This window comes from Amblyomma mixtum, chromosome 5, assembly GCF_055824585.1.
Source record: "Amblyomma mixtum isolate Tamu chromosome 5, ASM5582458v1, whole genome shotgun sequence".
NCBI classification, from domain to species: Eukaryota; Metazoa; Arthropoda; class Arachnida; order Ixodida; family Ixodidae; genus Amblyomma; species Amblyomma mixtum.
In genome coordinates this window covers 14,390,078-14,402,974 of record NC_143016.1, presented here as the reverse complement: position 1 = coordinate 14,402,974, position 12,897 = coordinate 14,390,078, and the positions used below count along the sequence as shown (strand labels likewise).

Below are 12,897 nucleotides of genomic sequence, written 5' to 3'. Positions count from 1 at the left end.
CGACGAAGCAGCAATACCAGCGAAATGATGAAATGCCAGCAAAAACACGCGAGAAAACATCCATGCAAGAAAAACTCGAGAGAAGGTAGATTGATGACGATGACCGAGGGAGAACGTAACTCACATAACTATTGAAGCCGATTTTGTTTGTTGTTAGTGCATATCTCAAAAATATATAAAACAATTCACCATATAAGACAAGATTCCTTTTTGCGGCGTTGTTGTCATTACATCTTACATTATTATTTGTGTTGTGCTTTTTATTTTCCGTTCTTTCTTACTTCCGCCACGAGGGTGCGCTCCGGTTGAGCCTACGGTACACGGTACAGGAGCACGGTACGCTAAAAGTCTTTTCGGGCGCGTTTTTTACGGTACACGGCGGCGCATGCGCAGTCGGGCTCCCGGTACTCCGGTAACGGTAACGGTAACACGGTACACGGTATGCTAAAGGTGTCTTATGTGTCAGGGAGAACGGCGGTTCCTTCTCTCCCTCATCGGGGGATGAGTGTAAGCCGACTCCCCCGAGAGAGTCAACTGCGGGGAAGAAGCCAGCCGTGGTCAGGGGAGATGCGACTCTCCTCCGCCCGTCCCTAGCTCCCGCGCCGATGGGGAGTTGGGGGATAGTGTAGGGAGGAGTAGGAGATATGCGCGGTGAAAGTAGGGAAAGGGCGGCGGTGGCGCAGGAGGGATGAGTCGTCGGCGCTCTTTCTTGGTCCGGCGATGTCTCTTGTCATCAGCAGCGCGCCGCTTCTCTGTTGTGCGGCTTCCCTTTGTATCCCCACCCCCTCCGCCGCTACTTTCTCTCCCTCTCTCTCCCTCTCTCCTGTCTGCTGCGGCCGCTGTTGCAGTGCGGCAAAGGCTGGAGTCGTTCGCACCTACTCGCCATCGCGAGCCGCCGCAGCGGTGCTTCTCCGGGGAAAGAAGCGAGGATTGGTCTTCCTTTTATTTGCCCCAAAGCCCGCTTTTCTCTTCCCCATTGTTGAGCACGGCGAGCGGTGAGCATGCGTTCCTTTAGTCATCGCTCCGCAGGGTTCCTCCGATCTGGCGGCTTTCGGTCGTATTGCTTAATGCGCGAACAAGGAATTGCGGGCGAGGCATGTACTACGAGCGGACGCACGCCCTGTTGCCAGGACAACAGGGCGTGCCAGGGCAGCATCGGATTGGGGAAGGTAATCGTAATGTTGGATTTATTGTGATAATGCAGGGTAGGGTAATCCGAGGAGGGTGTTCTGAAAACAAGCATGACAAGAACCCGGTTCCCCGCGTGTCTCTGTACGCGCCACGTGTGGGGCTGCTCGTAAAGTGGCTGCATGGTGAGCAGCTCTGCTGGTTGCACCGCGCTCTGGTCACACTTCAGCGTTATCGATGAAAATTATTTTGTCTGTGTTGCGCTCAGCCTTTTTTTTTTGTATTCCCTGAAGACCGTGTACGTGTGTCAGCGTTGCAGAAAAACTTGCTTTAGTAAGTACACCGGATGCAGATGAAATAAGAAGCTGGAACTGAGCTAGTTGGCTCACGATATGATTTTTCTAACAGCCGGAAGGGCACGACACCAGAAAAAGGAAGACAAGAGACATGAGCCCGTACGCTATAAACGCGGGAAAACGGCCTCATGTCTCGTGTTTTTCTTTATGTTGTCGTGCCCTTTAGGCGTCAGGATTATGTAAGAGAAATTAAGTCTTGCAGCATTCCATGCGGTTTAGTTGTTTCTTTGTCATGCGGGCTAATAAAACCACCCTTGCAATTTCCAAGCGTCTTGTTTCTTGTGCACCTGAGAACAGCGGGCGAACGTAACGGTGTTTTTTTTTTTTAACTTTATTCGAGAGTTACACTGGCGTGTACAGATCTTTTGTTGCGAAAGCAACACTACTGGAGCCCAGCTCGGCTCGTATGCTCGTGGCAGTGCGGCTATCAAACGACCTTGAGTCGCCGTTGCCTGGCAATTCGGGTAAGCTCAGGTGAGTTCGGACGAAAGTCGTGCCATCTGCTCGAGAGGTTGCTCGGGGAGAGCAACATGGGTGGTAAAATACCGACGGGTGGCTGGGATAGAAACAGCCACCTGCCAGTGCAGTGGCACATTGCTTAACCGCTGCGCCACTGCGCTGGTAGTGGTATATGAGGACTCGCCGCCATCTATGAATCTTAAGTTGGAATTACCGATTCAACATACATGGGCATTAACCCACTTAAGATATCATGCCACACCCCTAAGGCGGAGTTTAAGTGCCCCCTCCGATATGACGTAGTAGACCGTCTGTTTGTAGTGCTCGCATGTGGGGTTAATAAATTAATAATACTCGGAGATTAAACCTTCATATTTTAGGAATTTAACATGAAAGTTTCGGCGGGGCATTTTTTTTTTTTCGAAACCAAAAAATTGCACCTTTTGCTTATATCTGTTCCAATGCCCTTGCGCAAGGTATACGCACGACTGCCGCAGTCGCGAACTACGAAAGTTAGTAGCGAAGAAAAAAGAAAATAGCGAACTTCAGCTGCAGCTTCATCTTCTACGTATAGGACTGTAAGAACTGGCAGAGAAGCGGCACTAAAGCCTAGTTACATAGTACCGCGTGGGTTAGAGAGATATATACACGTGCGATTCCGCTTCGTCTTCTTGCCTCTTGGTGCAGGGCCCGGTTATTACGGCGGGGATCACGAGACGTATATACAGGGGATCAGCAGGGGGGAGTCCAGGACCAGCGCTGGTCGGGAAAGCCCTCTGTAGTCGTCGTTTCCCAGAAATAATAATAATAAGAGGAGGAGAGGCGCATTCCTTCATCCCTTTCTCCTCCTCCTCCTTCATCTCCTCTGCCGCGCGGAGGGATGTTACGTTACCAAGACGCACGTTTCTGATCTGCAGTCACACCAGAGGATTGGACGGCTGCAGTGGCGGGCGGTGGCGGTAGTAGTGGTGGCTGTGGGTCGGAGATCGGAGTGGGGGAAGCCCGACAGGCCGGCACCATTCATCTCGGCATCCCCTGCTGCACGCAGAACGCGGCGTGTGGGCCGAGCCCAGAGAGCGGCGGCAGCTTTGCGTTTTGTGCTTCTTTCTCTTTCCTTCTCTGCCTGCCTGCCACACGCAGAGAAGACTGGGAGTGAGCGATGGGCTGCGCTATGAGCAACGGTCGCGCGGCCGATAAGGGGCGAGCTACCAGAGAGAACGAGGAGCTTCGCTTTTTTACTGCTACTGTCTATGCTTCAGTCAGCTGCATTCCCGCATTTGTGAGGATTTGCCATTTCCTGCGGGATAGCTGTGCGAGCCCAGCTATAGCCCGGAAAGGAATCGTACATGTACAGAGCGACGGTGAAAGCAAATGTAATGGGACAAGAGAGCACGGAATTTTCTGAGGAAGAAAAAAGCCTGGAGGAAACAGGAGGTGATAGATGGTGTTGTGTGCGCCGATCGGCCGACGGGTGTGAAGTTGGAACAGTGTATTCCTGTGTGTCTGTCCACTCCTGTTTCGTGCGCTTTGGAAGTACGGAAGAAAAAAAAGTTTGCGTGCTGCTAATCGCAACCTAATGTTTAATACCTTTCTGTCGATAAAGATGGGCTCACTCGATGAATGAGATCGCGGACGAATCCATGACTTCAAATCAGAAGACCGTCCGCGTGCTGGAAGCATTCACACGACGTATGAAAACAGCAGATCTCGAAGTGAAAAAAGCGCCTTTCTTTTTTCTGTATGCTTCATGAGCGGACAGGAGTTGGTCGGCCTGAATCTGTAACGTCAAGCCACGAGATCTGCGATTTGGTCCATCCTATGAAAACACCTGGAGAGAGTTTGAATGCCAGCCAGCTCTTCGATTGGGAAGGTATTTACATTCGATTGTGTCCACTGTGTACAGTGAATCCGGAACAACCCCCTGACTCCCCAGCTGCAAATACTTCGGGTGAACCCTGATAACGCCGACACAGTGTGGGACTACCCACACATTAAAACCACCCTCTCCCGTCCCTGTCGCTAATTCGTGCTCGGTACCGCCCTGTTACGTGCGTGAACTGGCGCACTCCACTGCCACTTGTTTTCTGCTTATCAGGAAGCGCAAGTTGAACACATCAGAGCTATTCCGGCTTCGTAACACAGGACTTGGTGTCTCAATAAAGTCCTTTTCTTTCTCCCCGATCGATTCTTTCAGTCTTCGTTATTAGTCGTGGTGCGCTACTCGCATCTCTTGACAAGAAGTCTGGCGTTCTCTGACAAAAAAATACTAATAATAAACAAACGCTCGCCGGCTCTCTCCTTGCCCGCTTTAGACTTGGAAAGCAACGACTCCTGCATCCCATCATCAGATTTTCCGACTCATTCCGGAATCTCTTCCGTACTGTTTTCACTTGCCTTCAGTATGTTGATGTGGAAGAACGATGCTCAGAGTGTGAGAAGGCGTTGGATATAAGTGCTACTTGTCGGCCAACCGCGTTTTCAGTGCCATGCCGCAGCACAGTACCACCAGTGGCACGATTGCGCAACATTTTTTTCCCCCAGGAACAATTTATTTCTCGTCAGGGCCTGAGCCCTGAGGATGACCAACTTGCTCGAATATGTTCAGGAACGAGCTAACCGATTATTGTACTTCTAATAAACATCCAAGTGCGCGAATAGCTTTTGGCTGCGACAACGGCTGTTCGGTTGTCCATAAAGATGTCAGCGAGAAAAAAAAGACGCCCACAAATCCACCTGTTATAAGGTTACCATGGCTCCGTCTATTCGCCCCACACATTGATCACCTTTCTCGTTCGTATGAAGCTTTTATTTATTCTTTGCGCGTCCCGCTTTTTCCTTTTATTTATGACTTCCCCATGGCGTCTGGACATACGGCATGATATACTGACGAGGGCTATGGGAGGCGGCATCGTTTGATTTTTTTTCGATTTTCCTTTTCTCCTCGGCTTTACACCTAACTCACGATGTCGCCGGTGTCGTTGCCCCCCTACCCCCCACGTATGGAATAGCGTTTTCGCCACCCTGGTTGCGAGTCACTTAGCGCCGATTGCCTTTCTTCGCAACTCTGTTGCTTTCATTTCTGCCGTGTTGGCTACTGTGGCCACCCCGCTGCTTCTGGGGTGTCGCTGTGCGCGTGTTGTGAGGGAGGGGGGGAGCGCGGCTGGGCGAACTGTGCGGCGATTGCGTTGGTATGTACTTGACGTCGTGCAGTAAAGCTTCCTCGTCTGTCCCGCATGTGCTCTCTTGCGAACGCCACACACGACGCTGCGGGTTGCTCGTCATTATTTCCCGCAGCTCTGGGCACAACCTCCGGCGGCGCATTTATTTCTTTGCGGGAATCGTTTGTTCCTTCGCGAGGAGGTCCAGCGTGGATAGAGCGAGCTCTCGCTTATACACTAGGCACGCGCGGGTATCGCTAGCGCACGTGACTTATCTTTTTTTTTTTTTTTTGGACAGTGTCGTTTATTGGCTGGGGGAAAACTGCCGCGTATGGGGTAAAAAAAATATATAAAAAGTAAACGCAGCAGACAGACTTATCGACCAGCCAGACATATCGGGAGGCAGTTTGTGGCTTGTCAGGGTTGTTCGGTTTGTGTATACTTTTTAGTGCGTTGACACTTGTAGTGGCTATTCCTCGCATTTAGCGGTTGTGTGTTTGTTTGTCTGACCTGCGCATCGGCTTTCGGGCAAGCTGCCCAGGTGAGTGTGTTTCACCCCCCCCCCCCACACACACACACACACACGCACACGCACGCATGCACACATGCATACAAATTAGTTGTATTTTAGCGCGAACATTAGCCAAGCCAAGTAAGATATCTCCGTCTTCCCGACATTCCCACAGTGGATGAAGTGCCCTTGTAAGAAACTCGCATAGACGATGGCACTAGCTTTCCCTGTAGGCAGTGTTTAAAAACTCTATGTTGCAGGAATCTATGAATGTTAAGTAGAGAATGCCCAATTCCGCATATAAGGGCATTAACCTAGTATTGTTATCCAAACAACTTCCATCCATGAATGGATTCGAATACCGGAACCGAAGTGAAAACCGAACTTCTAGCGCACCTAAATCGCATTTGGCGTAACTTCGCAAATGGACCGCATTTTTTTTTTGTTGTTGTTGCCGATGTAATGAGTGAGCTTGCTTTCAAGCTGCTGGAAATGGCGCAGTTGCCTATATTATTTGAACTCCAAATGGCTCGGTATGCTACTTGCATCGCTGCGTTGGCCTTCCTTTCTATTGGACAAGTACTGTCCGACAGCTGCAAAATTCTAGGTGCTAAGTCCGCCTGTTTTCTACCTTCGATAACTGCATCAAACAAGACCAAATAACTTTTTTTTTTTTTTACTATGCAACGCTTGCCGCCATTTGTTTCCTGCTCTCTCGTCACTTCAGCATTTTCATTGCTGTTTGTGGGAGAGCTCGTGTTTTTGACCACGTAAAAGATTGAAAACGTTGCTGCGAATTCATACAGGGCTGACCAAAGCAACTCGCTGTTTCGGCCTATTGTTCTATTTTTTTTTCTTTCATAGTGTACATTTTCAAGAGCTTTTGGTGTGCGGCAGCTCTAACGTGCGCAGTTTTTTTTCTCTCCCAAACGCTGCTCACTACTTCTTTCCTTGCCTTCATCGACACAATTCCCGTAATAAAAAAATAATACAATGTCTGAATAAGGATGCCATCGGAAATGATTGAGTACATCCTTTACTGTCCATAATTGCAGCATTAAAAGGATGGAATGGCGTTGTTCGAGCCGTATTAATATTTCCAATTTTTGTTGTTGAGTGCGCTTTTTTGCACACGTGGTGTTGATGGGGCAAAGCCAGCTTTGACGAATAACACAAATAACAGGGTCAAAATTTGGAACGGTTCTAAAACTATTATTTGGTTTATTTAATGCCAGTGGTAACAGTCTAAACTGCTGAGAAGGGTGCCTCCCAACAAAGTGCACCATACTTGGATTTATTCGCCTTTCGGGGCGTGCTTCTCTGCTGAACAAAGATTTTGGCTGTAGGGAAGCTGAAAGCGAACTTCGATTTGAAAATTTGTTAACTTTCTGAATGTGATAGTTGGATATAAATATGGATAGATGAAACTGTTCAAAAATTATTCAGCATTTAATTCAGCCTTGGAGCTCACAGCGTCAACATAGAAAAGTAATGTTCGCCAGAGATTTTTAAATGTTTTTGTATAGTGCGCTTTCTTGCATAAAGAGTCGTAATGCGGAGAAGCCACCTTTCACGAAAGAAGCAGAATGCGGTATGATTTGATTTTTAATAATTTACCCCGATTTACTTTGTTGTATAGTGCGCTTTCTTGCATAAAGAGTCGTAATGCGGAGAAGCCACCTTTCACGAAAGAAGCAGAATGCGGTATGATTTGATTTTTAATAATTTACCCCGATTTACTTTGTTAAAATGAATGCGACGTAGATGCGCTAGTATGATATGTATAAGCTCTTCGCAGAGGTTAGTTATGACGGTTTTACAGGCAACGTAGGCTGCAGCTGGCCCGACGCGGTTTCTGCCTTTCCACTTGGCTGCAGCTTGCGTGGACGGGTATCGTCCTTGCCACGTGGCTGTAGCTGCCGCGAAACCGCTTTTCCTCTTCCACCAGGACACCACCAGGCTTCACTAGGAAGCGTAACGGCTTTTTCGCTGGTAGCCCACCTAGTACTGGCCACACAAAAAGGAAAAACTTCCCTCTCTCCCCATTTCCACCTGCAGCCCGTCGCCTGTAATCATAGAGTTTCCTACTATTACCTAGAGGGAAAGCTGGCACCCCGTCTATGGGAGTTTGCATGGCGACCCCTCGAGACCACTTCAGCCACCATGGGCGCTCAAAGCATCATGGGGCGGTGAGCTACTTGTTGCGGAACTGCAACTTGTGGCCAAAAAATATTAGAAAAATTAAGCTGTTTGATAACTACAAACGTCCTAATATTCAATATCTTGTCTAATGATTGCAACAAACGAGCAGAAAAGCATTTAAGTGCAAAGTTTGCCCAAAATAAGAGACGACTCGCTCTCCTATTGGCCTAGTAATGAACACTATAAAAACTAATATTTCGTAATTAACAGGCGCACTTTTAAAAGTAATTATGTTTTCAAAAAAGATGTTGTTGCTTAAATACTATAAGAGGTTCTTTAATGGCATTTCGGAAAAGTGAAACCTTTTATTGGCGTCGTGTGTCGTCGCGTTTTCACTACTATGGGTTTTGCACACTGCGTTCGCGCGAAAGTCGTCTGTGCACACACGAACAGAGTTTTCGGAATGAAACTTCTTAGTAGTGTCACTCTATGTTTCCAAAAAATTACGACTGTGCCGCAAGAAGTAGCTCACCGCCCCATGATGCTTTGAGCGTCCATGGTGGCTGAAGTGCAGCGCCGCCAGCTTTCCCTCTAGGTAATAGTAAGAAACTCTATGCCTGTAACCGTTTCCTCGTCTTCCTTTCTTGTGAAAGTGGAGAGAAGGATTTCCTTCTCTCCAGTTTGTCACCTGCCAACTGTGGCAAGTGGCAGCTGGGAGGTGAAGGCTTCATCCCAAGATAGGCCGCATTTTTCGCTAGCGAAGCATCTGTGCTTAGCACTAAAATAATTAGATGTTCTTTAGTGAGCAGTTACAGTTCAGTATTACAGTCTATCCCAGATATATCGAACTCGAAGGGGATCGCTAAATAATTAGATACATAAAAAGGACAGTATATGGCCTTATTTATAAACTAGAAGCCAGAACACAACACTTATGCTAGTGTCGCGCTTCTTGTAGAGACGTGCCCACCGGCCTGCTGGCAGCGCACTTCTCGCAACCCATCACTAGACCTAGCCTGGTCGCATCGAAACCGCAGCGGACTATGCTTGGAACTAACGATTTTAATTCTTTTAACAGTACACAATAAAGTAATATCTCATCAAAATGAAGGTTGAGTTGCAAATAGCCGCCGCTAGGCGCTAAGCGCACTAAAATAGCCGCCGCTAGGCTTCTGTCAGTTGGGTTGACTTCACCGCATGACAAGCTGTACACCGAAAGTTGCCTTTTTGGCATGACAGTGGGGTCGCGCGGAAAATGAGTGCAAGAGACCGAAGGCTACCCTCGCGTAGCTACGTTCACGTCGACGCGCATTTTGACAATGCTAGCGCAGCCAGGGGCCCAAGGCCGTGCAGCCGACCCGCCTCCGCGCACGCTAAGTGATCACGGGAATGCCGTTAAGAGAAGCGCCCCTTGCGAGGGCGCGGAGCTGTTCGATATATCGAATGTCCCGGTGACTCGATAAACGTGAGCAGTGCTATACTTTTCTATGGGATTTTGTAGGGGATACTCTGGTTCTTCCATATAAAAAATAGCTCGATACATCCGGGATTGATTGTACTGAGAAACGTGCTTTTGCTTGAAACCGAACCTCTCGGTTCCTCTGATATTTTGCTCGTCGTGTAGGATGACGTTTTTTTTTAGTTTTTTTTTTTGTGGCATTCTTTCTAACACGAGGCAAGGAGAACAAAAGCTGCCGCAGCTTCTCATTGCCGTGCGGCGGACGGTGAAAACTGTAGGCGATCCTTCGAAACTTGTTGTTGACTGTCGGAACCATACATTCAGAGCATTTGAGAACGTGGAGTTTCCTCGGCTACCTTTGGCATCCAACCGTTGGAAGGCCTTCGACAAGCATTTAATTGATGCGCCTTTATACTTTCGAGAGTCTCTCCAACATCACGTCTCGGTGGATCTCGGTGTTCACAAGGTGATAGTTATTAATTTTCCCCACCGGTTCGGCCTTTCGTACAAAAATGGCACAGTACTAACGGATCATACCCGGGATGTCTAGGCAGCTGTTCGTTCAATGAAAACATAGGCACTGTTGTAGTTACACCAGACAATATTCTTAGAAATATACCAAGTGCCTGTGAAGTGCTCGTATTCGGTAGTTACGGAGACTCAATGTCAAATCCTTAGCTGACTTTCATACTGCTGTCTGAACGGCTTGAATCCCGCCATGAGTGAGCGTTGTTCAAACGGACACGTTTGAAGGGAAGCTAAAGCTCCGCTCCTGCGTCGATGCCCAGGCTTTGCACATCGCATTGCGTATTTTATGCGTCCTTCAGTTTTCACATTCCTAGCATTGTGCGTGTTGACGAGGGTTTTTCTTGAAAAGCTTTTATCGGTGTGTATTTAAAACGCCACGGAGGGTGACCGCTACCTTTATGTCTTGCCTGTCGAAACTCGCATTGGAACGCGCGACAAGGTTGTACTAGAATCGTATCAAGGAATCAATTAACGTCACAGCAACTTGATGTTTCACTTTCCATTTTTTATTTCTTCGCGTCGGTACAGATAAATGAACAGCCAAGAGGATGAAGACGCGAATCAAAGACAGCAGAAAGAGGGAAAAAAAATAAAGAGGGAAGGAAGATGGTTGCTCCCGAAAAACATTTCCGCGAGATTAGCCCCGCGAAACACTTTGGCGCCAAATTACCATTTTATGGGGCTCGGTGGGGCTTGCGGCAGCGCCGGCGCACCTGAAGACAGGCTGCCGAATGGGCAAGCGAAAACGCGTTCAGAAGGGAAAAAAGGAAGCAAGCAAACGAAAAAGGGAAACGTTGGAACTCGTGGCGAGAAAGGGGAGCGGCCACCTCCCTCGACCCCGTTCTTCTGCGGCTCCTTCTTCTTCCCTTCCGACGAACGTCGTTACGGAGCCTCCTTCGCCGGCCTTATCTCGGGACACTCTTTCTCCTCCTCTTCCCTTCCCTGCGGACCGCGGCTAAGAAAGACCGATGTCTCCCAGGCCGGCCGGTTGTTCCTTCTGTTTCCCGCAACCAACAAAGAGAAAGGGGAACACGGAGGACAAAGCGGGAGCAGGAAGAGATTTGTAACCCGAACTCGGTACACGAACTGTCGGGCACCGAGAAGGTGGCGGTCTACCTGCGCGGCGCCGCTTTCCTTTTCCTTTCCCGGCTACTTCCTCCGCTCGGTCGGACGGTCGACTGGCTGTGCAGTGCGCCTCTCATATATCCGCTTCGCTTCTTGGTCCCGCCGCCTGTCCAGTGTGCAGTGGCGCGGCTGCGATATGCGGCGGCTAATGAGCGCTGGCTGCCCGGGCGCCAGGCGCCACAGAGAGGCGAGAGAAGAAGGTGCGAGGCGGAGGCGGTGAGGAGAGTGGGGGGAGGCAATGGCAACGAGAACAGCGTGGCGGCGCCGTCGCAATGACGTAATTGCGTTCTGCTTCTGGCGCCAGCGTGTCCCATGGAGACCCGGCAAGCGGACGCCTGTTGAGCGTGCTTTCTGTGCGTGCTGGGCGTGTGCGCGTGTTGCGCAGTAAAGCTTGGTTGTTTACTTTCTGTTCGGATTAATCTGCGTTCCGCGCGCCACGCCACGACCCCGACCCCGCGGCGCCTCTTTGGCTGGCTGGTTCCTCGCTGGGCGGCTTTTCGAAGCTGCTGCCGCACATCCGCTGTCTCGCGCATCGAGGGACCTCGGGCTGAGGCTGATGCATTTTCTCGCTGCCCGCATGCTGGCAGTGTTCTGGGCAGTTTCCGCTTGGGATAAACGCTGACTACTCTTTCGCGATTGTCAGCACAAGCTTGGGTCGATGTTGCTGCCGCTGTAGCTGCTCGTGGTCTTCTTTATTGGGTGATATGTCTTGCGGAAACGTTAGAACGGAGATTCTTTTGTGAGCGATCGTGCGACTTCGCAGACAGCTAACTTAGGAGGGGAATGAAATTAGCAAATAAAAATTAATTCAAAACGTAAGTTGAATTTATGAAAAAAAAAATTCTTGCGATCTTATCTAAACGGGCACGTATCCGCCATGGAGGCATTCTGCTTCGATATGCAGCCACTCGTAGGATATGTAATCAAATCTATCTCAGCAAAGGAGGTACTTAAAGTACTGTATTTAATTGCAGCGCCCGTGATCATCGTCCTCCCCGGGTGCGGAGGAGGAGGCGGCCTGCACGACGGCGTCGTCGACGCGTGACCCCGTGCTGAGCATGTGGGCGCAGGTGCAGCTGTCCAGCGCCCTCAATGGCGGCGGCGGCGAGGCGCCCGCCGGCGTCAAGGAGTCTGGCGCCGCCGCTCCCAGTTCCCGCTCCAAGCACGCCATGTGCATCTCGCAGGACGGATGCTTCTACCTGCTGGCCGGCCGCTCGGCCAACCTGCCCCTCAAGGACCTCTGGAGGTTCGACCCCGGTGAGTATCGGAAGAGCTTATCTACCTCTGTTGAGCCGTGTTTTTTTCGCAGCAGCTGTGTGTTGCAGCAACATCTGCCAAGTGTGCACATTTGCCAAGGACGCACATTTGCGATATGTGCACTGCGCCAGAAAAAAGAGGACAAGACAAGCAAGCTGTGATAAGAAGGTAGAATGAAGTGTGGAGTAAACTGTGGGGAAGGAACAGTATACTGCGCTATTTCAAATTCCGATGGCAATAAACGATGCCAACTTTGTACACGTGTGTAATGAATGGAGTTTTTTGTTTTGTTCAGATTTTTGTTCTCTTCTTTTTTTTTGGCTGCATGGGTTGTGTTATTGTGGCATCTCGGTAAATGGCGTCACACTCTGATCGGCAGAGATCTAAGATGCCCTGATTAAAGCTATTCATTGTTATGCACTGGTGAACCGAGGAGCGCTATTGATTGTTATTCGCTATTCACTCTCTCTTGGCGGTAAAAAAGGGCGTTTTATAGCATAGTGGCATCGTCTACACCAATCGTATACTTCCGCCCGCCGTTTACAGCGCATTCGCAAATGGCGGTTGGCAGTAGCACGTATCAGAGATATGCTTCGGCATTATTCTAAGAAAAAAAAGCGCTGTAATATAGTCATCGCAGAGTGCGTGCCCACGACCCCGCTGGAGACACGTCGCCACGCAGTCTATTCCGTCTTTGCTCTACGTGCTCCTCGCTCCGTTGCCTCTTTCATTTCACCTCGGCCCGCGTTGAGTGACCGCCTCGCCCGCGCTTTC

At 49.6% G+C, this 12,897-nt stretch overlaps 1 protein-coding gene across 2 annotated transcripts in view; it reads left to right on the top strand.

Annotated features, from left to right (window-relative positions):
* Window positions 1-12,897, top strand: part of LOC149341341 (uncharacterized) — a 108,824-nt gene that overhangs the window by 29,418 nt on the left and 66,509 nt on the right. For both annotated transcript variants that reach the window (XM_089543397.1, XM_089543396.1), the window contains exon 2: window positions 11,841-12,123. In XM_089543397.1, coding sequence (XP_089399523.1) covers window positions 11,925-12,123 — 199 coding nt within the window. In that variant the 5' untranslated portion in view covers window positions 11,841-11,924. The remainder of the gene's footprint in view (window positions 1-11,840; window positions 12,124-12,897) is intronic.